This window comes from Bombus pyrosoma, linkage group LG8 (genome assembly GCF_014825855.1).
Source record: "Bombus pyrosoma isolate SC7728 linkage group LG8, ASM1482585v1, whole genome shotgun sequence".
Taxonomy (NCBI): domain Eukaryota; kingdom Metazoa; phylum Arthropoda; class Insecta; order Hymenoptera; family Apidae; genus Bombus; species Bombus pyrosoma.
Genome location: NC_057777.1, coordinates 1,782,503 through 1,809,211, shown reverse-complemented (window position 1 = coordinate 1,809,211; position 26,709 = coordinate 1,782,503). Strand labels below are relative to the sequence as shown.

At 44.2% G+C, this 26,709-nt stretch overlaps 1 protein-coding gene across 6 annotated transcripts in view; it reads right to left on the bottom strand.

The window, feature by feature from the left end:
• The window catches only part of LOC122569917 (nucleolar protein 4-like), a 93,033-nt gene that overhangs the window by 24,237 nt on the left and 42,087 nt on the right, over positions 1 to 26,709 (bottom strand). For 5 of the 6 annotated variants that reach the window (XM_043731570.1, XM_043731575.1, XM_043731571.1 and 2 more), the window contains exon 2: positions 6,817 to 6,871. The exons of the other annotated variant lie outside the window; for it this stretch is intronic. In XM_043731570.1, the coding sequence (XP_043587505.1) occupies positions 6,817 to 6,871 (55 nt within the window). The remainder of the gene's footprint in view (positions 1 to 6,816; positions 6,872 to 26,709) is intronic. 6 annotated transcript variants of the gene reach the window in all.

Here is a 26,709-nt window from a genome sequence, read left to right as displayed (position 1 = left end):
TTTGACTCGGAATACTTATACTCGAAAAGTATGCGGTCTTAGTATTCTCATCCTATATAGAAGACTACTAATTGGTCATTCGCCGAATGCACATGCTTTCAAACTCACTTTCCTCAAACGCGAAACCTAACGCGTCTGACGTTAATGTCAGATTTAAGATAGAAAATACTTCAAAAATATCTTCAATAATCATTTTTTGCCGACTGCGCGATTAAAAGAACTCGATCTGCTGTCATCGAGAGTAATCTCGACGATATATTCCTGATCAAAAGACGATTATAAAATTGTACAATTCGGAGAACTATTTTGTTTGCGTAATAATCGACGCGTATAGCACCGTAAATAATGAAAATCCGATCAGCAGCGAAGGTGTTAAGCATCGAACAAAGTCTTTCTCGCACGAGGATTCCTTAGTGGCATCTACGTCGATTCGTTTCTCGGTCGATCGACGTTCCCATCCCTTCGAACGGGTTCTGCGATGCAACAGGTCCAACCATCGAAATTCTCCGGCATTCGACGAATTCCCGAGCTCATTCGCGCGAAAATGCAGCTACGTTAACAGTTTCGTCACCGATCGCGCATGGATGCCGCGTTTTCAGGATTTTCGTTCGATCGCGTCAACAGGTACACACACGCGCAAACACACGCGCACACACACACACACACACACACACACAAATAGACGCGCAAACGTTTTGGAATCACGAACAAAGAACGGGCATACTGTTTGGACTAACAGCGAAGGCGTTTCGTCGAATATTTTTATTCCCGGAACAATGCGTACCATTCCGAGCAATTTCATGCGTGACATTTTTTGTTTTCCGCCTGGTCCTCCCTTCTTTTAATTGGATTTGGATGCAGTGCCGATTTCAAATTCGAGTTTCGTGACTCGTGAAATCGTTGATAGTCGCGGTAAAAGTTGTCGATAATCTTGTAGAGTTTAACATAGAAATGTTTTTACGAGAAATTTCATACGAACAATTCTAATAAGGAATTTTAGATGTACAGAACGGTCACTGTCGATCGGTGGTTTTCTCTCGAAGGTCACGATAAGCCTTAGAAATGCTTAACTCTTGCTTTTTGATATCCTGTATCGAAACTGTGGAAGAAAAAGTGTCACGTAAGTGGTACGGATAGAGGAGAAAGCACAGCAGGAGCGTGATAAACACGACGCAGAAGGGCGACAGTGAGTTGGTCGAGTGTCAATTAAAATCTCATGCCCAATAAGTACGAGCCCCATCTCGATCGTGCTTATCGATCTCTCGTCGTCTCGTACGAGTAAAGATTCCCTTACGCCCGAAGACAGATTGCGCTGCAACAAGTTACAACGAGAAATCATTCGTAGAAGCATTTTTGGCACAGCCAATCTCGTCGTTTTACCCAAGTCTGAAATCACATTTGAATAATAAAATAACCGTAAAATATGAATGAAAACACTTAGAATTAACTGAAATGGATATGTTAATGCCAATGCGAATATATTAAAACGAATTAAGTTGCAACGCGTTAAATCTTCGAGAGGACTATAAAATTCACTAAATCGACGATCCACATTTCGCGTATTGAATATATACATCATACTTCGTAATTACAATAAAATGTGATGATATAAATGTTTCAAATGCAATTCCGTTTAATTAATCAGCCCGAAATCAGATTAAATAGAATTAATCCGATTCTGCCCGCCGTTGTAGATTTCACCGTGTTTCATTTATCTAAAAATCATTGTCTATAGAAACAAAATTGAATACAACCACGTACAACGACTGGGTATAATCAACCAATCGGCAAGCTTTCGTTCGAAGCGTGTAAAACTTGGAACGTTACGTTATTTAATTAAATTACACGGAACTGTCATTTTCCTATAATCTTTATAAGGAGAGCGTCACGGTGACAGTTCGCGGGGTTGATCGTTTCAGACAAGTCTATCGCCGCCGATGGATATCACTTTGAAAATTTATTAACGTAAGCGTCAAGTTCGCATAACATCCTAGTACTTGGAATTTGATCACCTTTTTGGTTGCCGCGTGTGTCGCGCCGGTTTCAGTCGCGTTCAAACTTGCAACACCGGAGGAAAGTTTGCATGTGGTTAACGAAGCCTGAAGAGAGCCCCGGTAACACGAATCTCGAACAATAAGACTCGATGATCGCTTACGACAGAACGACGACAAGCTTTGAAAAGAATTCGTACGATACGAGCCGTTTGAAAATTGCGACTACAAAATTTTCATTTCCATGTCGAAAGATTAATTGCGAGACTACTTGGATACGAACGTTGAAAATTGGCGACGTAAATCCATTAGATTCCGATTTTTCGCTCGTCGAATCACTTTCATAATCGTCCAAAGTAAATACGAACGTAGAAGTAACGACGAGACGTAAACACTCGGTTACGTCTATCGTGTAGCATCGCGTATAGCATCGAGTAGCGCGAGTCGAAGATCCTAAGAGATCGGGAACGTGCTACGTACAATTTCATCTGATCGAAATGCCGCGGGATCGTGATCGAAGGAGGACGCCACGGTGTCGGTGCGAAGATCCTCGTCTGATTAATCGGTGGATTCTCGGAACCGCGAGGCAGCGTCATCGCGCGTGAGACGCGAGTGTATCCCGTTCTTTTATGTAAGAGGCCGCGGTAACGAGATTACGAGGTTGAAGTGTCGGTACATGCTAATAAATACGTAGCTCGTTCGTGACGCGGATGAATCGGCTCGCTTTTACCAACGCGTTTTTCAAAAGGTTCTTTTTACACGCTCGAGCCTCCATCGTTCGAATCGATCGTTATTTCAATAAAATCGTTAGACACGCGTTTATAACGACGTCTATAAACTGATTAACGACTTGTATGGTAAAATTATGCATTTTTTTATGTTTTCGGATATTCACGTCGAGTATAGACCCTTATCGGGAAATAGGAGCGGATGAAAAATTTGTTTTCCTCGAAGAGGGATACTCGGATGAAGAATTAGAAATTACTGAAACGCAAAAAGTAGCAGCCGCTCTCCACAAAATGATGCCAATTTTCTAAACGAATGAAACTCAAGTATACCTATTCGTACTGCAATTAATGAAGCGTAGACGCGCATCTTGAAAAATTCTATTAAACCGAGCAATCTTCGTAGAAATAATTCCCAGAACAGTTTACAAACTGTTAATATAGAAAGATACAGGAACCTATGAGCGAACGCACTCGATCTACGAGCAGAAGGCAGGGGAAACGGAAGAGTGGGGCGAACGGAGTGACAGTGGATTGCCTGTAGTCTATAGTCAGACACATTTTACAGCGAATGCGATAATCGCTATAGAGAATGCATCGACAGTGACAGTGCAGCCACGGGTCGCGTATAAGGCTTCGTTTTCGAGAAAATCGATTCAGATTTGTGCAAGTACGCGTGCACTGAAGTGCAAGCTTTCGCGTTTCTTCGTAGAAATATGTTTCTATTTTAGTTTGTATCATTGCCAATGTAACGAACCGTAACATCGCCATGCGCGATCGTGAAAAATATTATCAATCTCGTTTCGATTCTACGAATACCTGGCTGTATGCCCCCAAGCAGAATTCATACTCTTGACCCATGATGACATATGTATATGCGATGAAAAATATTATTCTACTGCTGCATATAATTATGAACGCTCGTGCGCATTCAAAGAAGTCGGTGTTTCTTTCAATAAAAATTATGCTATCGTTGGTTCTTCGAGAAACTTCAAGCAGAATTGAAGAATAGCGGAGATCATCGAATAGCCAGAGATCTGCTTTTGACGGCTATTTTCATACTATTCGTTGGCGATGTTTACGGCGGAAACGAAAAACGTATTTCAAAGCAAGTCTTACCAACGTGCTATGGTCATTTGAATTTCGACCAATTCGTTTGCAATGTTCAATTGTTTAAAATTCATTTAGTCCGTGCCTTTGCCGTTTTAAATACCCAATCTCGACCTGCTCGAAAATGAAGCCCTGTACGAAGAGAGATTATTCCAAAGTTTAGACTTAGTTTTCGCAGAAAAAAAGACCAGCCGATGCAAGATTGGGCTGTCGTTATTGCCGGATCCTGTATATTCATGCAACCTTTGAAGAACACGTTGAGAAAAAATTGCTTGAATTAATGGGAACTTCAAAGATACGTATAGATTTGCATACATGATTCTTGGCATACTTGGGTTTCTGTGTATCCCTTTAGGTTGGATTAAAATTATCTCTTTCGTGCCCTGGGAAATGTTTCTTCGTCCATGGTGAACTTTTAAAAAGAAATTTGGCTCCAGTGGATCGCTTTAGTAGTTCTTCGATGGTAGGCAACTGGGTCCTAGCGTAACAAGTTTCACAGCTGCCGGCAACAATGGTAAAACTAACGTATCAAGATTTTTAATTCACCTCGCCCTAACGACGAAAAATATTCGCCACGCCCCTTTCACCTAAAACCGCGATCGCACAGCTTAGAAATATCATTTACTCGGATTGTATGAAACTGACACTTCGACCAACCACAGGCACTAAACTCTCGAGAATACAACGTGTTAGCGAAGTCCACTTGCTTTCACATTAACGAGTTCGTAACACTCGGTACCTGAATTTCTTCTATACCATATAAAATCATAAATATTATAGAATAAAAGTTGTAATTTGTTAAAGAACGACACATCGTCGATCGGCAAAGCGAGGACTGAAAAACAATTTCAATTATCACCTCCGTTTTTGCCATTGGCAGTAAAGAATATGAATATACGATTCTAGAGAAAAACAGTCGGTGTGAAATAAATTGCTGTTATCCAGACATCATTACTCAATCGTTAATGACTTACAATTACTTAAACGCAGAATCGTATTTATACGTAAAATATATACACGATATAAAAACGATCTGCCGATTTGAAAGACGCGTTGCTAATGGCTCGTTGAGAAACCATACTCTAAACGTTAAAACTTTTTCAGGTTAATGAATCAATCACACAGAAGTGATATAAATTCAAAGACGATCGATCTACATAATCGAAATTACTCTTCTCCGCTAATTTGTCGCGTTTCTCTCTGATCCTTAACTATCGCTTCGGAGTTAAGTTTATTCTCAACATTTAAATATATTTCCATTGCACGCCAGCAGTTAAGGATTAATTAACCCATCCACCAATAGGAAGGAACCAACCGAAACGAAACGAAAAAGAAGTGGAAAACGAAAATACGACAAGCGAAACCTAGACAAAGTAAGTCGCAGTGCAAATCGAAGCACGTCGCCCGATGAGAATCGATATTGGCACCCCATGATCGGTCTCTGCCACGAAACCATGATCGGCTGAGTAGCTCGCTGCACTCCACATTTCCCTCCAGTTGCAGCGTCGATTCGTTCAAGCGGGAGAATTAGCAGTGACACGTAGAAGGGTACTCGAGTCGCGCCAGAACGAAAGCATACGGAGCGAGAGAGCGAGAGAGATTTATTAGCAGCCGGATAAAGTTGGCGGCTGACGGGGACGGTGTGACGTCTAAATCATTCAGTCCGTTCAATAATGCAGAAACGCGACGCCACCACCGTAGGATTTGGGTCAGATTCTCGAAACGGCCGCGACCTGACCCCGTCCAGGGGACAACGAACGTAAAATTGAACGATTCTCCTGCTGGAGTTCGTCGATCTCCGAGCGGACGACCGATCGCAGAAATAGCGAACGCGTTTTCATGGATGCGTTCAGGGCGAGAGGGGGATTTTCTAAAATCATCATCTGTTACGGAAAGAAAACGAGAACTTTGGGCTGATCGCATTTTGATCGATCGAATCTCAAACTTGGTCGTATCTCGATAGAAATCTAATTTCGAAATTAAGCAATTGAAGTTTGCCACGAAGAATTTCCAAAATAGAACGACACGACAGTCAAATTGAACGATTTTGTTCCTGAATTCTTCTGATTCAAAGATCCACTACTTCGGTGCTGACGCACCGTGACCGCTTTCAGAAAATCCCACCTTTACGCAACCGTCTCGCGTCTTTTCTGGAAAACATTTGATCACGCGAAAAAGTCGTACGAAGGCTTAGGCGCGACTATGGTCGCGGAGAACGTTCCAAAGGTTTGCGAGTATGGATGCTTCGATGAATGGAAGTTTGGAAGGGTTGTACATTCTCTTAGAAAGGTATGAATGAACCCTTCCAAAATGGAATTGTGCGGCAAAGTGATTTAGCGAAAATAAATGAATATTTGTTATATCGTTTTAATATTTCGTCTGCACGATTATGTTGCGATCATTTGGACAATTTTGTTCGAAATGCAATTGGTCAATGGTAAAAATGTGTGCGAAAATGAAAAAAAAAAAAAAATGGATCGGATATATTACGTACAGCGAAGAGCTATCGTGCTTGGATTTAGGATGGTTATGTATCATTTGTAGATTTCTTCATACATATTTAATGTACAAGAAAGGAGACTTTAATATTGTACAGGAAAGGTTATAGGAGAAGGAAAATACATTTAATCGGACATGAAACACATGCATTAAAGTTCGCTGTATGATTCGAACGTTACGATAAATGTATATTCTGGTATTTTAGGGAATCACGAAATTACTTTTAAACGTATCGAATGCTACTTGCGATCGGTAATTATTTTCGAAACTTGCAAGCTTTTATTCCGTATTCGTCTATTCGTATTATAATTAAAGAATACGAACAAAAGGTCTATTCTCCTCTGTTAAATAATTTTTTCTACGACTTCGGGAACGCGTGTATAGCAAGAGCGTGACGTAAAAACCTCGTCTCTCGCGTTCTGATCGCCTCTGACACGAATGGAAGAACAACAAGGTCCACGAGTGTACGGGTAATGAAAGGTTTTGCTTACTTGAGTAGTGATCCTCCTCGGATATGTCGGCTGGCTCCGGGGTCGAGATGTTTTCCTGCAACAAGATGCAAACGCGTCGTTAGCAGCGTGCACATTGCCACTTGTCGCGCGTAGTCGAACGATCTCGTCGCGCGAGCGCGAGAGGTGCGAAAGAGCTTTTCAACTTCCTCCCAAATAGTTTCCACGTGTTTTTCTCACCGTCGGTAATTCTTAATAAGAAAGGACGCGACGAAAACACAGGCTATGCTACTTTTGAATATTCCACGAGACGCGTGCTACTTTGCAGGAAAAATGATATCGCCATGTATTTATTATACGTGTGGCGATGTTCGAGTAACGCGGAATGCAGTGTCTTTACAGCATTATATATCGGATTAGTGATTGTAATACATAACGTTTTGTTAGGCGCGAGCGAAGAGAAGCTGTTTCAGTTTGTTTCGAAAGATATTTCAAAACGCGGCACATGATTGATTGAACATTAAACGAATGGAGCGATTTAATCGTCGTTTAATCGAAAATTGACAAGCTGCTACTGAAACGGGACGAAGGATTACCATGGAATTTGCAGAGAAAAGGGGGATTTGGGAAGTTCGTTAAATAAATATTTAGAAAAATTATAAAGGCTTTTAATTATATTTCACGTGTAACTTTTAATTGAATTTATTGAAAGGCTCGCCGCGTTATAAATTTCGCGTGGGGAAAAGCGGATACCTGCGACTAAAACTAGAAGAGACGAAGCTCGAACCTAAAACGCGTCGTCTCGGAAAAACACGAGACGGCTAACGCGAATCCATAGAAACCGACGAAGTGGGTCGACTTCCCGGGAACTCGATTATTGAAAAATTAAGAGGCCGCAACCTCAGACGAACCTCACGGTTCCGCGGTCGAACGTGCACGCTTGGTGTCCGACGCGTTTCATGGAATCGCGATTGTCTTCATCCGCGATTGCGCCACGTTGAAACACACCAACACAAGGCTTTCCGTACACCCACGGAACGGCCGTGGACTTTATTGTCCCGGATCGAGAGCTGGCTGTGGCGGCTTGTGGTTCGTCCGAACGCAAATTACTTACGCCTCGGCTAGGCTCGGCGACGCTACGTGCCGTGGGAGACAGAATCGAGGCACGTCGAGAATCTCCGATCGATAGCGTAAGACGGCGAGCCGCGGGAAAACCGAAACCCGCCTGCCACCCAACTGTCCGGCGTTCATGTCACCAAGAATGGCCATAGCTTTTTCTCACCAAAGTTCCTACGTCCGATGGGAACAAGTTTTTGAACGTACGTACTTTTCGAAAGTTTGACTGTGGCTGCTTCGGACGTGGTCCCCAGCGATTTTAATGAAATTTCATAGATAAGATTTTTCATCGCAACGTAAAACGTATCGGTTATTCGCGCCTGAAGACGCTGCACAAAGTAATTAAATATAAAACGAAGAACGTTCATTGACGTATTATACCGTTAGACGCGGCTGCGATGAAAAAGAATCTTGTGTAATGTATTTTCATTCTTCGATTCTTCGTGATTCTGTCTGCAGCATCGCACGGCCGTTTAATCTCCCGATCAAGATTCAAATGTCATTCTCTACGAATAATAGTCATATTCCCTGTGATATCTATATAATTATTATAATAACAGAATATACAGACGCTAAAAGGTACAGATAATTTCCTTATTACTTAACGAGAATAGAAGGTTTCCAATTAACCACTTTTAAAAGTCCTTAATAGCCGACTACCATCATCGTAATGCGTAAGTATTCCCAGATGTCTCGTCGTTGTTACAAGTTACGAGTTACGAACAGGACACACACGTCGTTTCCTTTTTTCTCGAATAATCATAACGTGAAAAATTAATCGGTCTAATGACGAATACCATTGTCAATTTAGGTAATTTCGACAAATTTTCTACGACGAATATCCCATAAACGTTCGCACTATCCAAGTCCGTCACGCGTTCATTCAAACGCTCCCGTTCGCATTCGCACACTCTAGATCGAAACGGCATTTCGATCGATTGTAGGATCACGAGGTCGTGGTATCCTCCCATGCCGAGTCCGCGTGGCAACGTTGGTCCTTTTCTCGTCACCCAGAGTTTCCCGTTCAAACGAACGGCGTTCGGTTTCGCAAGGCGTGTGCACAGTGTGCGCGCGGCTGGTCTGTCACACCGACCGAGCGCGGCTCTCCTATCTGTGTCAGGTCTCGTGTTGCAACTGCAGAAGGTCGACCGGTGTACGCGGAGAGCACGGCCAATTGATACCGGCCGCAATTTTGTCCGGCGGTGTAGGACGACCGGCACGACCGACTTGCACGCGCATACTTGCGCTGTACCGGCGCAAAAACTGCCGCTGATGTAACCGAGAAATTCCGTACCGTGCGCGAGACCGTTCGGCGATCCGCTCCACCGAATCCGGCTACGAAAAAATCTGCCAGGTACTATAAGTTTTATCGGATAATCGACCCGTGGCAGAATGGAACACGACCCGGTAGATATCGTCTTACGAACGAGCTTTTACGCCGACCTGATCTTACGCGATGCGAACATGAAGAGCGTCCCGTGAATGGAACCGTGTGCATCGGTCTTTACGTTTCTCAAGATGGCTCGTAATTTACGTGTCTGAACGCGGTGTCCTATTACTTGAACTAAAAATGATAGATAACGAGGAAAAGCAAAGAACTCGTTTTATATCGGTGACCATAAAGAGTCATTGCGAATGCTCGGAGAAGCATAGGAGGAAGTCACGATTTTAACTTCGCGATGTTCGAACTGCAGCTTCGTAACGTCATTTGACCACCCGCTTTAACACGATCTGTACCACGTGTACCGTTTTCGGTGCACGCGAACGTTTCCAACGTATGTAAAACAAGCGATGACATGCACCAACGGTGGTACATGTGACTTGAATGGAACGTCGTGCGCAACAAGCGAAACGTGTTAGCCACCGTTGGTTTTAATGTTCCTTCTCTTACTTTCTTCTCATCCCGTGTAAGTTTCCTATCGTTTCCTTCGCTACTTTACCGGACATACTTTCCAACTTTCAAGCGTTTCGTTTCCTCGATTTTATTAACCAGCGATTGAAAACTACGTAGAGGCCTCGTCAGATGTCGCGTCCATCATATCTAATTGGCAAAAGCGCTCGAGCAGAGATCTTTGAAAAGATGTATTACATAAGCCTCTAATTAATCAACAAGTCCCGCTGATTATGTTGTGAATATTACCTTACTACCGGTGTAAAGATACACCTATATCCTTACAAACATCGAGACCAAGATCGCAGTCATCTATCAAGATCCTTTAAAAGATCTTTACGTCTCGTGTGCATACAGTCATATTTCAAATTCATTAATCTTGAAACGTAGATGGGATCGTACGAGCCGAATGAAGAACGAATGAAACAATTAAAAGGCACGCATAAGCGGCCATAGAAATCTCGCGGCCGTCTGGCGAATTGATAGTCCAGATCACGAATAAAAGGTGAATCCATTAACCCATTTGCCGGATACCCGCCGCGATAAATCTCTCCGCCTACTGGTATCGCGTGAATTGTGCAATCCTCTCGAGCTCGAGGAAAAAAAAAGGGAAAAACGGAAGAAGTAAAGGAGAAAAAAAAAAAAAAAGAGAGGATCATTGACACGAATAGCTTCCTTTGAAAAACGACTGGTCGGTGATTTGCCATTCTCGTTTCTACGATCCTGAGAAATCGCGACACCCACCACCGATCTCCCGTTTCTCCCGTCGTTCCACCAAGAACAACGAGACACCGTCCTCTCGAGGGTCTACCGTTACAATCCTCCCGCGCATTCCTCTCGTAATCGCACGATCGAACGATCCGATAGCTGGCTACCGAGACCTCTGCGTTTAATAATCGGTGGAATTTATTGGCTAACAGCTCGTATCTTCATTCTCCAACTACAGCTTCGACTTTGCACGGCACGGGTTATTTTAAGAATCTTTCATTAAGAATTTAATATAACTCTGTTCCGGCTAACCATTGGTACACGCTTGCGAGGCGCCACTTTTGTTGCCGGTTCCGCGTCGCGCTTCCTCCATATCACGAGAATCTCGCGACAGTGTTTCTCGTTTTTGACAGATTCTACAGTTGCCTGTAAAAAGAATGACCTACATATCTAGCTGATGTAAAGGGGAAAAAATGACGAACACGAGGAAATTGCGAGTTTATCAATTTCGAAACGAGATAGTAATTATCTATCGTTCACCTTTTTATATCTTTAAATAATTTATCGACCAACAGAATGTAAAAAATACTATTATCGCGCGTGGAAATATCAATAAGATGAAATCATTGTATTGTATTCGAAATCGAGAAGCCGATAATCATCCTATTGCTGTTTCACCCCTCTGGAAAACAGTCTATCAATCGAATATCGTGAGCGAAAGAATCCGTAGCAATCTGTGTCGAATTTTTAGGCGATCCGTTCATTATCGGCGATAAACATAACCGGTTACGACGATCGATCGATCAGACAGCTTTAATACGAGTAATTCATTTTAGAATTTTAATTAATTCAATCTCTTGCGACCTGTCTCGCCTTCCACGATCGTTGTCGCAATTAAAATTCGCCGGCATCCGGGAAGTACGGAGTCGGGCAAATTTTTAGCAGACAACCGGCACACCAGTCCGAATTGCTTCTTTTTACTCAATTAGAATCGACGCGCCACACCGCGATACTTCGAACAAACGAGCACGGATCTGCGATCGACGTGGATGACTGTGTTAATTGTTTCAGCGTATAGAGAAATAATGTAAAACGTTGCATTTTCTTGGAACTTACGCTACGTAATCGCAAACAATAGAATAATCGAAGAAAACGCGAAAGTAAAGAAGGCTGTAACTAGAGTTTCATGGAAAACAATGTCATCTGTTGACAAATCATAGGAAAACGTATCTGTTACGCGTGCTTTATATAACTTTACAATATTTTTATTGCAATGTTTCGACGATCTGTCAGCTGACGATAACAGGAATTTTATGTTTTAAGAAAAGATGTAAGTTCGTTATGTAGTTTCCGTAAAAAGATCGCGAATCGTCGGAATCCAGAAAGTGACGAATGACGGAAATAAGAATTTTCCGAAACGTCTTTTCGAAATCGAAGACGGAACGCACATGTTCGAGCACGAGGTAATGATCACGCTGGCACATGGCGATTACAGCCTAATTTGGAAACCTGATCGTGTAAGATACATTCTATATCGCGTATGAAACGCTAAAGACCGTGTCGATTATCGCGATAACACTTCCCTATTGATATCGAACTTCGCATAAACAACCCTCTTTAGGGAAAAGGAATTTTCATTCAAAAGGCGCTTACGACACTTCTCGCTTCCATTCTTCGATCGCGGATTCGAGTTGTGGAATTTCAAATACTTCACGACGCTAGTTTCTTTCTTTCCATTTCCACGTCCCAAAGTTTGATGAAGATAAATTTACGACACCTTCGTGAAATACAAGATTATAAAATCGAAATGTTCGATCAACTTCCGAGTATCTTCGTGAGGTGTCGTTTACTTTTATCGTTCAGCGGACACGAGTGAGCAAAAATCGGACGATTCGTAGCAACTGTGGCCGATCGTCGGACTTAAACCGACTCGTAAATCATGCGACAGCAGAGACGAGGTATCCTGAGGTCGCAGGTAGTAATGAACAATGTCCTCTGGCTTTCTCTCTCCGATGACCGTCTATCTTCTCTCTTTCTCCCCGTCTCACCTACGCACGGGCCGCCCCACTTCCGGCGGATGTACCCTGATAAATGGGAATCTCGGCGAGCGCGCGGCCAGTCGGCCGTATACACCTACGACATAGCGCACCGCGCCGAATGAGAAACGAGCCGGGAGCGGTGCTCGTCTTCGAGGCCGGCAACAAGAGGCAGAAAGAGAAAAATGAGGGGACGAGCTCCCTCGAGCTCGCCATGGGGCCGTCCGACTATCCAGAAGGAAGCGACCAGTTAACACATTGCGATTGTGTGCTGAAATGACAGTTTTCAGTTTTTCGATATTCGTTTCGATGTTAGTTTCTCCCCGGCTTACTTTTTACGTATCAGGCGTTATGAAAAAAGATTTCAACTCCTCCCAAGAACTCGCCAAGTTAGATAGCAGCGGATAATATGAGCGAAACTTCCAATTGATACGAAAGTCGACAATTTACATTGAGATTTGTTAACTCGTGCTTCTTTAATTAATTTCCATTTATTCGAACTTTCGAATTAGCGAAATTACTGCCATCAATTTCAATCGTGTGAACGCTGTATACTTTTCGTTTAAACGAAACACGTTGAATATACGCCCTGCTGTTCTCCGGGGACTTTCTTAAATATTTCCAACTTTGTCACACCCTAATAAAGAGTGCTAAAAATAAACGAATTGGCAGATGTCTACTCGGTGACGACGAAATTAATCCCACCGGAATGAGGGGTACGAAAGCCGAGTTCACGCTGCCCAGTCGAATCTCTTTTGGCAACAAATTGCCGCGTCACCGAGAAAGCTCTATCAGCGACTAGATAACGTCGTAGAGATGGTACGCGAGACTTTCGACCCGTTTCCTATTTAAATCACAAGCGTTTCTTGGAAAAAGGGCAGCTGGTTCCGCGGTAGTAGTTCACCGATTATCCGCTCAAGCCGCTGAAAATAGAGCGGCGCTGATGAGAGATACCTACGACAGGATGACACGTAGCATCTCTCTCCTTGTGGCTGTTTCGTTCACACCGACGGCTAATATAGCGGTTTCAACGCTCTCATCCCGAGAACTGTATTTGCCGTGTACATTAACGGCGTGACAAACGCGTCACGCCGTCCGGCTGCTCGGTTGAACAACTTTGTCTCGCAATTGTCACGTAAGAGCGGCCGACGAGGGAATACTCGGCGACGAAACGGCGCGATACGCGTAAGAAAAATGGAAAATACCAAGGGGCAGGGGGGAGGAAAAAGGACGAGGTTGGCGCAGGACCGGACTATCCTCGACTATGGACCTGGAACCCGGCCTATAAGGGAGAAGAAATTGTCGAGAGTCTGGAGGAAGAGGGAGGTACACACGGCCAGGGAGATACGGTTGGAACATTTGTTTAGTTGGCTGCAATTAAGCCACTTGGCGGCAATTGTTTGTCGCTCAGCACAGAATTCCGCTCCCACCGTGCGGATACGCGGTCATAAAGCGCGCGCGGACGCGTGTGCGTACCGCGCGCGCCTTGTGTTGTACCAACTCGCCACCAACACCGCAATTCCAGACGATAAAGCCGAGCGAGTTGCCGGGGTTAGAGGTCAACCGGGTCCAGTAGCCGGTGTCCAACCAATCAGCGACTGGCAACCGGCCGGACACTTCGCGAGATCGACTCGGACGATTGTCTTTTGTCTTCGGCTGCTCGTAAGACGAACGTCGATGAATTGTACGTCGAAGTCACGCGACCGACCGTGCCCGCCGACCGGCTGCTCTGAATTTTTATTCGCTACGACCGATCGCCGCGCCAGCCGATCGATTGCCACGGTTGGCGCTGCGCTCGTGGGATCTACTTCGTTCTTCGTACGCGCGTACGATTCTCATGCGTGAACTTGACTTTTTAACTTCGATCGATCAACCGATCTGCTGACATTCTCAAACATCGAAGACGGTGCTGTTCGACTTTGCTCTTCCGCGCGAAATCAGCAGCCAGACGCTTTAATCGGTGCGCAGAAACGTTTGCAGCGCGGAGAAGTTTCGCGCGTACAGCAGATCCGCTCGTAAATCGTTGACGAAAGGTTGCACGGTTTGCCAAGCGTCTCGAGCGACCGTGTCCTGGCTCCGACCGAGGAATAAAAGAGATTGGGCCATTAGAACCGGGGAATCGGTCCACCGGTTGATTTAGTTTGCCGTGGCTTCACCGCTCTTTGGATAATGGGCAAATGATCGTCGCCTGCCGGTGATTTCAGGGCCGTGTGTTTTGACTGGAGCGAAGCACCTATCGACGATTCCGCTCTTTCTCGCTCTATCTATTTTCCCATCCCTGTCACTCTGTCTCTTGGGTAAGCGCCTCTCAATTTCGGCTCATTTGCCTACCAAATCCGCCGGCCTATAAATACACGGCTACTCCTTCGGTGAACCGGGTCTCAAGGTCATCTGTAATTACCTCACCAACGACGCTACGCCCTTGTACGGACGGTTTCTCTTTCGCCTTTTTTTAAGCTCCGTTCGATTTTTATCGTTCCTGCCGCTGTATTCGGTCGGGCCTTTATTAAATTCCCTTTCGTTGCGCTTAATCTTCGACTTTTCTTCTCACGGTTCGTGTTACCGGCCACCTCTCTTTCCTCTTGCATTAATTCTGTTCAGACAACGATGTTAATCGTATCGATAGATAATTATAGAAAGAGGCGGTACCTTTTATAATTGTCCGTATCTGTTCACCTCTGAAACGAAGGGTGCCATAACGAATAGACTAACCGGAGACACGATGAAAGAAATTACTGATTGCGAGCACGATACAACACATCTAAAGACACTTACCTATCAAACGCAGGACGTCGGCTTCATTGAATAATTTCCCCTTGATACATTAACCTCGAAAAATAAATCGACAAAACCTATGTACGTGGAACGAAGAAGGCGAGCCAGACCACCGATCGAGAGGCCCAAGCATCAAAGCTACCACAGCAATTTCACACGACGTCGTTCAATTCCCTCCGACGTATACACGCAGCCAAGCTACGAATGAATCATACTACGAGTCACTTCTTTCTCTAAACAAAACCAAGACTGCATCCTCTAACGGCCCATTTCGAAAACCGAGGAATTGAAACGTTCCGCCGATGGATTCCGTAGCGTGTTGTACCCAGAAAGAAGAAAGAAGCCAATCCAACAGGACACACCTGCAAGCCATCAGCTACGCACGAGGCAAAAAGAGAGGCGGACGTTTCCAACGTTTCCATCGCTCGAGAACGCGCCAGTGTATACTACACGCTGACGCTCAAAACTATCCGCAATCGTACGCTTCGAGAAAACACGATTTAACGAGAATTACAAAAGGATGCAAAAATGATCCAAGCGATCTTAATTCCTTATACCTCAATACCGTTACGCGTACCGTGATATATTATCGCGCGACAAAAAAGAGCTAATTTATACCTCCTACCAATTAAAAGTGATCTACCGACACCATAATTCACGATTAACTTTCACAATTTAATCAAACTCACGTACTATCGCGTAATTACATTCGCGTAGCGTATATCTGTCCGTGGACGTTGCGACTGGCCAAGGATACCGATCTTTGCACGCCCGTTTTGGAACATATTCGACGCGTTGCAAGAGAGCTGGAACAGGAGGACGAGTACGAGGAGGAACGGAGGAGCGGCGCTGGCCTGACGTCATCGGGAACGAATGCTCCGAAGCGGCGTCGTTCAGGTTGCGTCAGGGGGATCCGTGATGATGGTCGGAGCTCTTCTGATCTGGTAAGCGGTCGCGGAGTAGGAGGAGAGGACGACGGGGTCACCGTCGCCGGGATAACCTCACACGTGTGCGGCCCAAAAAAAGAAAGGCCAAGAAGGAAAGACGACGGCGACGCCGGAGGCGAAGCTCCAGCCCGTCGATGGGGAAGGAACGGGAAGAGAAGAGGACGGTCCGCGGAAAAATAACCGACTCGCCACGAACGGAGGCCGATCCTCGTTTTCTTATCGGCCGCGGCGTCGATGATCGTCAGTTAATCGCGCAACCCAGGTGATAACGACCGTTTCCGTCGACGTTCTGGGACGGGCTACTGCGGACGTGAAAAATTTTCCATTCGTATCCAGAGAAAACTGGTTTCGAGCTAGTCGCGAAGTCTGGTAGTTGGTTTAAAAAGAAAAAAAGAGAGAGAGAGAAACGTTGTAAATTATCTCGATTCTTGTTCAAATGTAACTTAACGGATCGCGATTATCTTGGAACGACTGGAATAATGGTTGTCTGTAGGAATTATATAATTTAATTCGTAATTCATTTTGAAACGTTTGTAAGTTCTACAGAACAGTTTTGCGTCAATAACTGAGACATCCTAATTAACTTGAGGTGGAACTGCTTCTTTTCCGCGAATTGAAAAATTTATAGCAACGTGCAGTACCATTAAATCAATAATATCGAATGATATTTCAAACGATCCGGAACATGAGCGCAACGATTAAAAGAGTATCGAAACGTTTCGAGTTAAATCGTTTAAAGTGCGCAGAAGCTGGTTTAACTCGCTATTTCGCTAGTAGATAAGAATAAAAACATGACCATTCGTATACCTCTTAAGAGAGAGAGAAAAAAGAAAGGAACTAACTTGGACGAACCACGTTGTTATTCAACTGAAAATTTCATCAAATCGTCTGGAACGTCTCGCTTCAAACACCGAAGGAGCTTGGAAAATCCACGAAGGTTTTGAACGAGACAGAAAGCTAAGTCAGGCACAAGTATCTCGAGCTGATGGCCTAATCATCGGGGGCAGGCTTGCCCCGGCTTGAAACGGCACGGAGGCGACGTCGACTGTTACTATATCAGGCGACAGGCGTGACGATATCGTAAAGTAACGTCGTTGTTTTCCCACCGGGCTGTCGCTGTATTTTCGAGCTGGTCTGCAGTTTATCCAGCACCAGTCACGGATGACAACGGTGCACAGCGTGGCCGCTTGGCTACCTTACTTGACCCCCGTACAACGAGGGACAATTGGGTGTAACAGTCTCCCATTCGTTTGTCCGTCCGTCCATCCGACGAGCTGTTCGTCCCATCCAGGCCGTTCGTGTTTCTCTGAATCCACGGCCGTGTAACACGTCCATTATGCCCGCGGTGCAGTCGCGTCTGCGAACGTATTCTCGTCTACGTAGATACGTGTGCGTGCAATCTCTTTCTTTCGACCCTTCTATTTTCTCTCTTTCAGCTTGTCGCTTGTCTTTGATCGTTTTTGAATTCCGTTAGAATATCGTTTCTTATTCCTATCTCCTTTGCTTCGGACGAGAGAAAAATCGACCTTTGGAAATCGCTTCGTTCCGTCCACGAATAAAAATTTCCTCTCTTCTGTCGCTTTGAAATTCCGACTTGGCACGGGTTCCCGGGACACCCGGTATATTGCACGGAAAATTGTACGTTTCAGAAGTTAGTCAAACTTTGAAATCGTGTATTAAAAAAAGCTTCAAAGGGATCCACGAAAATGACGACGAAAAGAAAGAGACCATCCATAGATTCGTCCAACGTTCTTCGCTTTTATGTTCAACGTAGCTCGAACCTTTCTTCCTGTTTTCATTTTTTTTCTTTTTTTTTTTCGGAAGCGCCCCTTGTATCGAACATCAATCGACAAGACCCGTATTGGCATGCTCGTGCGTGAGCTACATATCACCTGATCGAGTATTCGCGGCATTTGGCCACGAGGGAAGAGAACACGAGGGAGGCGAACGTACGAAAAAGAGGAAGAGAATAGAACCTCGGTTTCGAGCACGCGCCCTACTCTATCCGCTTCCGCCGCGTAGACGCGTTCGATTCGTTCTCTTCAGTCGCGTCTCACGCCACGAGCAGGGAGTGTGCATTCCTCGTCACCGGTTTCCTCCAGAACTCGTCGATCCGCGGTATAAAGTATACGTCTCGTTTAAATGCTTTGCAAAGATACATCGTCTCTGTAATTCGATATCACGATTCGCTATACACAGAATCTTAACTACAACGAGTTAATTATGTCACCTTTTGACAGAAAGAGATAATCGATTAGGAAGATAAAAGATGCGATATCATCTCGGTATTCCTAAGATACTAGCGCTGAATTCTAACTTTAGCAGTCGCCGGATCATTCTAATATTTTGTTCCTTTTTTCATTTTTCCTCTTTCCATCATTCCCTGCGTGACGTGTCGACGAGTACGTGATCAAGATTCGAGGTTCGGTAACGTTGACGTTAACGAGAAGTTCCAACGACGGAGGAACGTTGAAACACATGCGGTAAACCGATTATGCAATATCGATCGCTGGGATCACCAGACGATCCTTCGTTTCGATCGGTATTATTCGTTTCAAACTTTTATTTCAGCACCTTTTCCCCGTCTAACCGATAGAATTGTTCCAGCGCTATTAACCAAAGACACTCTGGAATCCTTTCTCGCGCGATTCGACTAATAATTATTAGCGAAATTTTACAAAGCACACGTTACAAGTTAACGCTGGTAATAAGTTGTCTTCTTGTACGACAGTAACAAGTTTAATAGCGAAGGGAGCAAAGTTGTTGGCTTTGTCTCGCCTAGGTTTCTTTTTCTTCTTCTTCGATGCTTATGATATTTCTTTCACTCGGAAAGATATAAATAAATGTGATAACGTGAATTGGCAATCGTGAAACTTTTTTCAATCGACATGGCTCATGAAGCAAGTGCTTTCTGAGTCATCGAACAAAGTGAAGCTGGTTGTATTTTATACCCTGCCGTTAATTGCGCCCGTAAAGATTCGTTTATACAAGACTTATAAATAATGATGCACCGTGTCATTCAACAAATAACGGTCTTATCTGTGTAATAAAGAACAGTTTGAACGTATACGGCGCTATCAAACGAGTCTCTTATTCAATGCTAAATCAATATAGAGGCAGTAGCAACGTTTTCATTCAATTCTGACAATTCTTCCCAGAAAATTCACATGGCTGAAACGTATATTCCATGTTGTGCCTGTGAAGCGAATGTGCATACATACACGCTTAAAATTACTAAAAATAGTTGGCAACCAACGTTAAAATGCATCCAGCAAGCATCTTAACGAACCAATGTTTATTCAATCTTTCCCACGTGTTTATCAATCTGCTACGTTTCAAGCATCGAGATTACCTTCAATATGCACGTTTGAAACCGTTGAAAATTTTAATAATTCCTTGACTTGGAGTTAGCGTTGTACGCAGCCTGGCGTGCTACGGAAAATAAAAGAATGTCTTCCGTTTGAATGGAACGTTTCGTCAATTTTCGAGGCTTCGCTGCTAATTAAAAGTGTCATACGCGTGCTTCGCTCTGTTCAAACTCGTTTGTCTATTTGCTACGAAGGATATGCATACAATTTACGGAAAGCTAACGTGTTTATTCACTGTAGCACAGAAGCATCTCTACTTTCCTTTACACGCGTTATGCCTTTATTAATTATTCATTGTGCAATGTTTGCGTTCGCGTTTCTTTCGTGTCAAGAAAACTTGTCTCGATTCGCACACCGGAAACGCTTTTACTTCCAAGGATGCCGTCGCTATAGCGCTAGCTCGGTTCTTAGCTGCTTTGGCTCGAATCGAATGGCATTCTATTTTATCCTATTTCTCTGACTTTCAAGGATTTCGTATCAATTTTTACGACATATGTGCAACAGTGTCGCTCGAAGAAACGTCGAGTCATCGAAACGTGACGATCCTCGTCGATCAGAAGAGCGACGCGAGTTAGTCAAAAATTGTCTTTCCGTCCCGCGCGGCACCCGGCGAGCGAAACGGATGGGCTAATTTAATCTTCCCATAAATTAATCACGACGCATCTATGCAACGCAACGCGACCGCACAGATGAGCGATTACGAGCTCATCGCGTCGCTTTCATGCTAATTTCTAACCAGACGTATAATATTCTTATTAAACGCAACCGCGCGTTACGCGACCACTTGGTCGGCACCGTTGTTTCGCACACCTAATCCAGCTACGTTAATTGACATCGTCTAGAAGCGGACACGCCGTTTCGAAGAACAACGTCTCTACGCACGATATCTCCGTGTTTTTCGGTCCTATCGTACACGCGTTTTATTTGTTTCATTTTCCTCTATTTAATTAACGCGTATATAATTGCTTGTTCACATTTCACGTACGTTCGACGAGTAACAAATAAGATCGCGTTGTGTGTATTTTGACAAAGATAGTCGAATTAACGGTCTAATGTAATTAAGAAGGTGCAAATTGTACAGGATAGTGGGTAGAATAAATAATAAAGAATACGAGCAATTCGGCTAAGCAAATTGATGTTGGAAGAAAAATGAACAGCGAACGGTTTTTATTCCAAAATGTAGTAAAATGAAGGAAATGATTTTCTTAATCGACAAACAGAAAAGTAAGCTAAATAAAAACCATTAAAATCACAGATGTCGAATAATTTTCTTTAAAAGTAGAATTTATATAACAGATAGGAATATAGAACCGTATACAGTACATGTAGTAACTATAGATAGTATGTGAGATTGTTGCGTGATGCGATTGAAGAGATACATGTTTTTGAAGGAGAGTTAAAAATAATAAGCACGAAATTAATGATCAAATTTGCACAGTTGCGTGCTAAAGTCATCGATCAGATATATTCTTCTGCCAAGTTTCTAACGCGTTCATTGAATAAAATGGCAAATAACTTTGCGTGTTTCGATAGGCGTGAAATAAAATGATTCATAAAAAGTATAGAAAATTTCAATCTTCAACTTCAAACGTTTCGATGTATCTGAGTAGAGGAAAATGAGATACGATACTCGTAGGTAAGTTAACGGTGAACATTATCGGACATAAAACACGATCCGCTGTAATTCTGACGCATAATTCACAATTAATTCTCGGTTCTCAATTAATTCTCAATTAATTGTGAATATAGCTTAAGCGTTAAAGTAGCTCGACTGTTTTCCGTTTCTCGAATTTTGTTCCATTTGCTGTCGCCTTTTATTTCGTTTTCCTCTTCCGCTGTGCGAGCTTCACGCTTGTTTTCGCGTCTTACCGACGTTGAAACAGTGTTTAACTAGTAATTACAAGTAATTACACGAATAAAGAAATAGTCTGTATCGTAATTCGTTCGTTGTCTGGAAAACAGGCGAGATAAAATAGAAATGCCGCGTGAAAGATGTAACAGATGTTTCGAAATTAACTAAAACCACGAATCTCGGTTTCTTCTTAAACTGTAATCTGCCCTAACCCTTCGACGATAGAATAGTTTCACGAAGGCTGGAGTTGCGCGAACGGAGAAGTTCCAGATGAGAAAATTATTCCAAACTTTGCGTACCTAGATTTCGAACAGTGGCCATTCAAATGGAATAAAACTCGTGACATTCGAGGTTTTTTCTTTATTCTGCTTTGACAAATAGGCTTTTAAAAGATATCGGTCTACGCCAAAAGCCGGAGCGATAGCGACGTAAATCAAGATAACAAATGATATTCGATTCAACAAATTGTCAACGTGCTAGGAAGTACGAGGATTATATTACTAATTTTGATTAGTAACGTGTCTCGACGTGATACACAAAGATAGTTTGTACGCGAGCGAATAAAACGGCGAATGGCCTGGTTCTTAGTCGTCGGCAACCGGCAATCCCTTTTCGGAGCATCGGCGACGTCGAAATCCGTCGTGCCCATCGAGGGAAACTTCTCTCCGCGCTCGTCACAAGCGTCGAGGGGCCCCTCGAGCTGAACTCGCATGCGAGAGAAGCCAGAGCCCAAGCCTGCCAAGGGAATATTATACTTGACGATGACGCGTACGCTCCGCTCCGCGAGGAGGAGGCCTGTCTCGCCTCCGCGTCGGAGCGGAGGAACCTCCACGAAGAGGAACAGAGACGGAGATAGCGAGCTTCCGACAGAGACAAAACGAGCGGAAAGGGATAAGAGAGGGGAGGAAAATAGGAGTCTGAGAGTTTAAAGGAGGAAGAGAGACGAGCCGAGAGGGCAACAGGGCTTGGGAGTAAAAAGAAGGAAGGCTAAAGAGACCGAGGAGCGGTGGCAAAAAGAAGAGAGCAAGGAGGCCGTGGAGCGAGAAGGGGGCAAAGGGGACGATTGGGAAATGAGAAATTGAAATGAAAATTGAGAATGCGAAAACAGTTGGAGAGACAAGGGGCAAACAGAGCGAAAAATTGGCGCAATTAAGCAAAATGCAAGAAAACTTAAAAGGGAACAAAGCGAGAGGAGGGCGGCCCGCGGTTAAACTGAAGGATCAAGGAGGAAAAAAAACGGAACAAGAGCACGGGACATAATAACGTAGAAAAAGTGGTTACCGTGTGTGGGCGTAGAACAAAAGAACGAGCGGAAACAGGAAGGAAAATATAGAATTTAAGGAAGGAAATATGTACAAGCATGATAAAATTCAAATCTAGGAAGCGAATTCTTTCCTATTTAGCTGTATGTTGATCGATCGCCGTCATATTTTCTTTTTCTATTTCCATCGCTAGATTCGAAAGGTTGAATAAAGAGAACCAACTAGCTTAAAACATAAAGAAAATTCCAATTAAATAAATGAGCGCCTAGGAATTTAATTCTAAGATAGGAATAAAAGATGAAAGCTAATAAAAAGAAAAAGAAAAAAGGATAGAGTTTATTACATATAATATTTGATTCCACAGAGATCGGATAAGAAAACTAATTAACTAAAGCATAAAGAAAATTCCAATTAAATAAATGAGCATCCGAGAATTTAATTCTAAGATAGAAATAAAAGACGCAGGCTAATGAAAAAAATAGAGTTTATTACATGTAACGTTTGATTCCACAGAGATCGGTTAAGAAGAGATCTATCGTACTCTTTTCTTCAATGCCGAGCCACGTTGCAACGATAAAAACGATAAAAATGCAGGGAAAAGATACGCAGGGAAAGCGAAAGAGAAAGAGGAGAAAGAGTAGGAGATAGACGTAGCAAAGATTTAATCAAACGGCACCATTCGCATCAATCTTTTCGGTACGCGTAGATTCGAGCAAATGAAGGAATCGTTAGTTGAAAGCGGAACCGATGTCCCTTAAAAGTCGACGTCCAAGCAAGATCCACGGGTGGTCCCGGGGATATCGGAGAATTCCCGGTAGAAATGCGACGGCGAGAAAGTAAAATGTGTCCGTTGATAATCGCACCGTCGCTTATCGCTGGCAGCAAGGTATGCCAAGGACTTCCGGGGTAGCTTTAATCGATTCGAACGATTGAAGATATATACATAGGTATGCCGGTATGTCTGCGCTTTAGCACCGATGGCCATTGGGATCTAGGGAATTTTGACTAGCAATTCGGTCAAGTTCAACGTCGACGTTGCGATATAATACGAATAAAATTTTAGATAAGTATCGTATAATAAGCACAGTTATTTGAACGGTCATTTGTTTAAATAGCTTTTGGTCGGGTCATATTTTTATTAGTCGCGATAAACTAATCATTTTTCGTTAAAGTAACGAAATCGTTTCGTACGTGATTTGCAATGGCTGAAATAATTAGCACGTTTTACTTGAAACTCCGCTTCTAAAGAATCGATATCAAATTACAAAAAAAAAACAAAAAAAAAACAAAAAATTAACCTTGAACGATCGTTCGAGCGTTGCTAAAACATTTTAATACAGACCCGCCTTATCGTAACCACAGATTGCGCAATTAAAAGCTACGGGAGAACTGCGTGTCACCCGGTATATACTGGCGCACTGAGTATGTAATTGCGAGGGTCCCCTCTTGCATTGACCCCGGTCCCGTCAGACGACTCCGCCGCAGAAATCTCAAAAGCTGATCATACAAGACATCCGGACGCATTTTTAGGCCGGGTTGGCCACGTGTTTTGTGTGCCGGTGCTTGACGAGTCGAGAAGCAAGCTGTCCTTGAGCCGGATGACCAAACACGGCCAGGCCGGTGACACGAGGGACCTCGAAAACGGGGAGATCGCGACACGATTGCGGTCCCGCTGTTGGTTGGAAACGTTCGCGGAGAGGAGAAAGCGAACGCTACCAGAGGTCAATTCTGCCTGTGCTTATCAGCGTTTGCCCTTTGCTTCGTGTTTCTCTCGGCCGGTGCTCGATAACGGAACGCGAGGCGTCGCGAACCAGCCTCGTAAATCGCCGCACGGATCTTTAGAGCGAGCGGTACTCGTCGCACAGATGAAGATGAATTTCAGCGAGCCGCGAGGCACGCGCTGCCGAGAGAAGCGTTCGCCAAGGGGAATATAAATACCGTGTGCCGGACTACGGAGCTGATTTCGAGTGACAAATGTTGCGGATACCGTGTGGAGCGCGTATGAGAATGTTTGCGTGTGGTTTGCACGGCGTTGAGATACGGCACCGAGGTTCGTGATCCATAGAGATACGAGTGAGAACGATCGAACGTGGTAATTAGATGCAATTAGGAGAAAATGAAAGTACACGCGTAGCTAGAAAGGACCGTTTTATGGATTTATTTACGTTGCATCAACCACGCATCACGGTTGTTAGAGCGATGATTACCGTGGTACGTCGAATTTCTAGTTAAATCGCAGTTACGAAACTTTTATTTCCAAGGAATCTTTTCTTAAATTCAGCAGGGACGATATTGCTCGATGGAACTCCGCAATAGGTATCGAATTAAATCCAGTCTGATCGCGCCCGTTCTGTGATTAAAGTAGAATAAACAGCACCAAGTCAATTTGTATATCTTTCATCAGAATTCAGTATTTCTCCTCGAAACAATTCCAAGCAGGAAATCGTTAAAAAAAAAAAAAAGAAAAGAAGATCAACAAGTTAATCCAAGTTTGATAGCCAAACATCGACGATCCTCAAGGGCCCCGTTTCCAGTCTTCCCGATTATCGGATTTCCTTTCTTTTTCTTTTAGGCTGCACCTTTCGTCGACCTGCCGGAGGAATACGTAAACGACAACGCTACCGAGATGACGGCAATTGAGACGAATAAAGTGCATTACGATTCGTTCTCGAACGAATCGAAGGCAACGATGTCGAAAGTTTTCTAAACTCTGCCAACGTTGGTATCGTGCGTGTATCTGGATACGTGTGAAACGAAGGCCTCTACTTCTCTAAGACAGACACGGCATTGATCGTAATCGAAGCAAAGGTGAAAACCCGCTCCATCTTCGAGTTAACTCTACGAAACAACAAACCAGAACTAGTTGAACGATAAAACGACAGGAAGTACATCACGAGGATCATAAATATTAATTACACGTTTCTATAAGACGTTCGAATCTCGTGCAACGCTCCAGATACAAGCTGCACCTTATTACGTCGATCGAGCCAGCAGCAAGACAGTCCATCAAGACTATCTTGGGAGGAAGCGTGTCAGCGAGAGGTCGACACGAGCACGCATCCGGCACGCTTGAATGATGAACAGCCCTCGATCAGACACAGCGAGGCGGCCCGTGTCTTCGATAATCGATCGGCCGGGGCCGAGTTTCGGGGCAACGGAATCGTCAAGATTGAGCCATCGGGGACACTCGGTTGGACAGGGAGTACAATGAGCGCGACTGTGCGCGGAACTCGATCGTCTCTCGCCGTCCAATCCATAAATCGAGAGCTACCTCCGTTTTGTACTTCGCTAATTGCCCTCGAGGGGAATCGGTTTCCCAGAGTCTAATAAAGAGCCGCTGTCTCTGTCCGTCTTTTACCTGGTCCGCATCGACGGGAGCGGCGGCGCGCGCGCGCGCGCACTCCACCAAAGAAAGAGAACGAAAGCCATCCTCCTCCTCCTCCTCCTCCCTTTCTCCACTCTTTTGCCAGCTCTTACCAGCTGCCGAGGTCTCGAGTTGATCGCGAATCTCCCGACAGAGCGAAAAAGCTGAAAGAAACGCGGCAGACGGAGCAAAAGAGCGAAAGAGGAAGAAGACGGTGGAGGGTCGGTCCCCGTTTTATTTTGGCACGCCGCGAGGAGAGAGGAGGATCCTTTTTATTTCTCCCGTAGCACTGGCAGCCACGCTCGTCGCTATAAGGTATTCTATGATGGTTCGTCGGTTTCAACGGCGCCCCTGCTAAATGGAATACGACCGGAGACGGGTTGGCCAGAGAGAGCGAGAGAAAGAGAAAGAGAGAGAGAGAGAGAGAGAGGAAGAGAGGAGGGCCGTACAAGAAAGAAGGAACACCAACGGCGTGCAAGAAGAAGAAGAAACAGAAGAAGAGGAATACGGCTACGACGACGACGACGACCAAGACGACGACGAAGAAGTAGAAGAAGCAGAAGAAGAAGAAGAAAAGGAGGAGGAGGAGGAGGAGGAGGAGGAGGAGAAAGAGGAG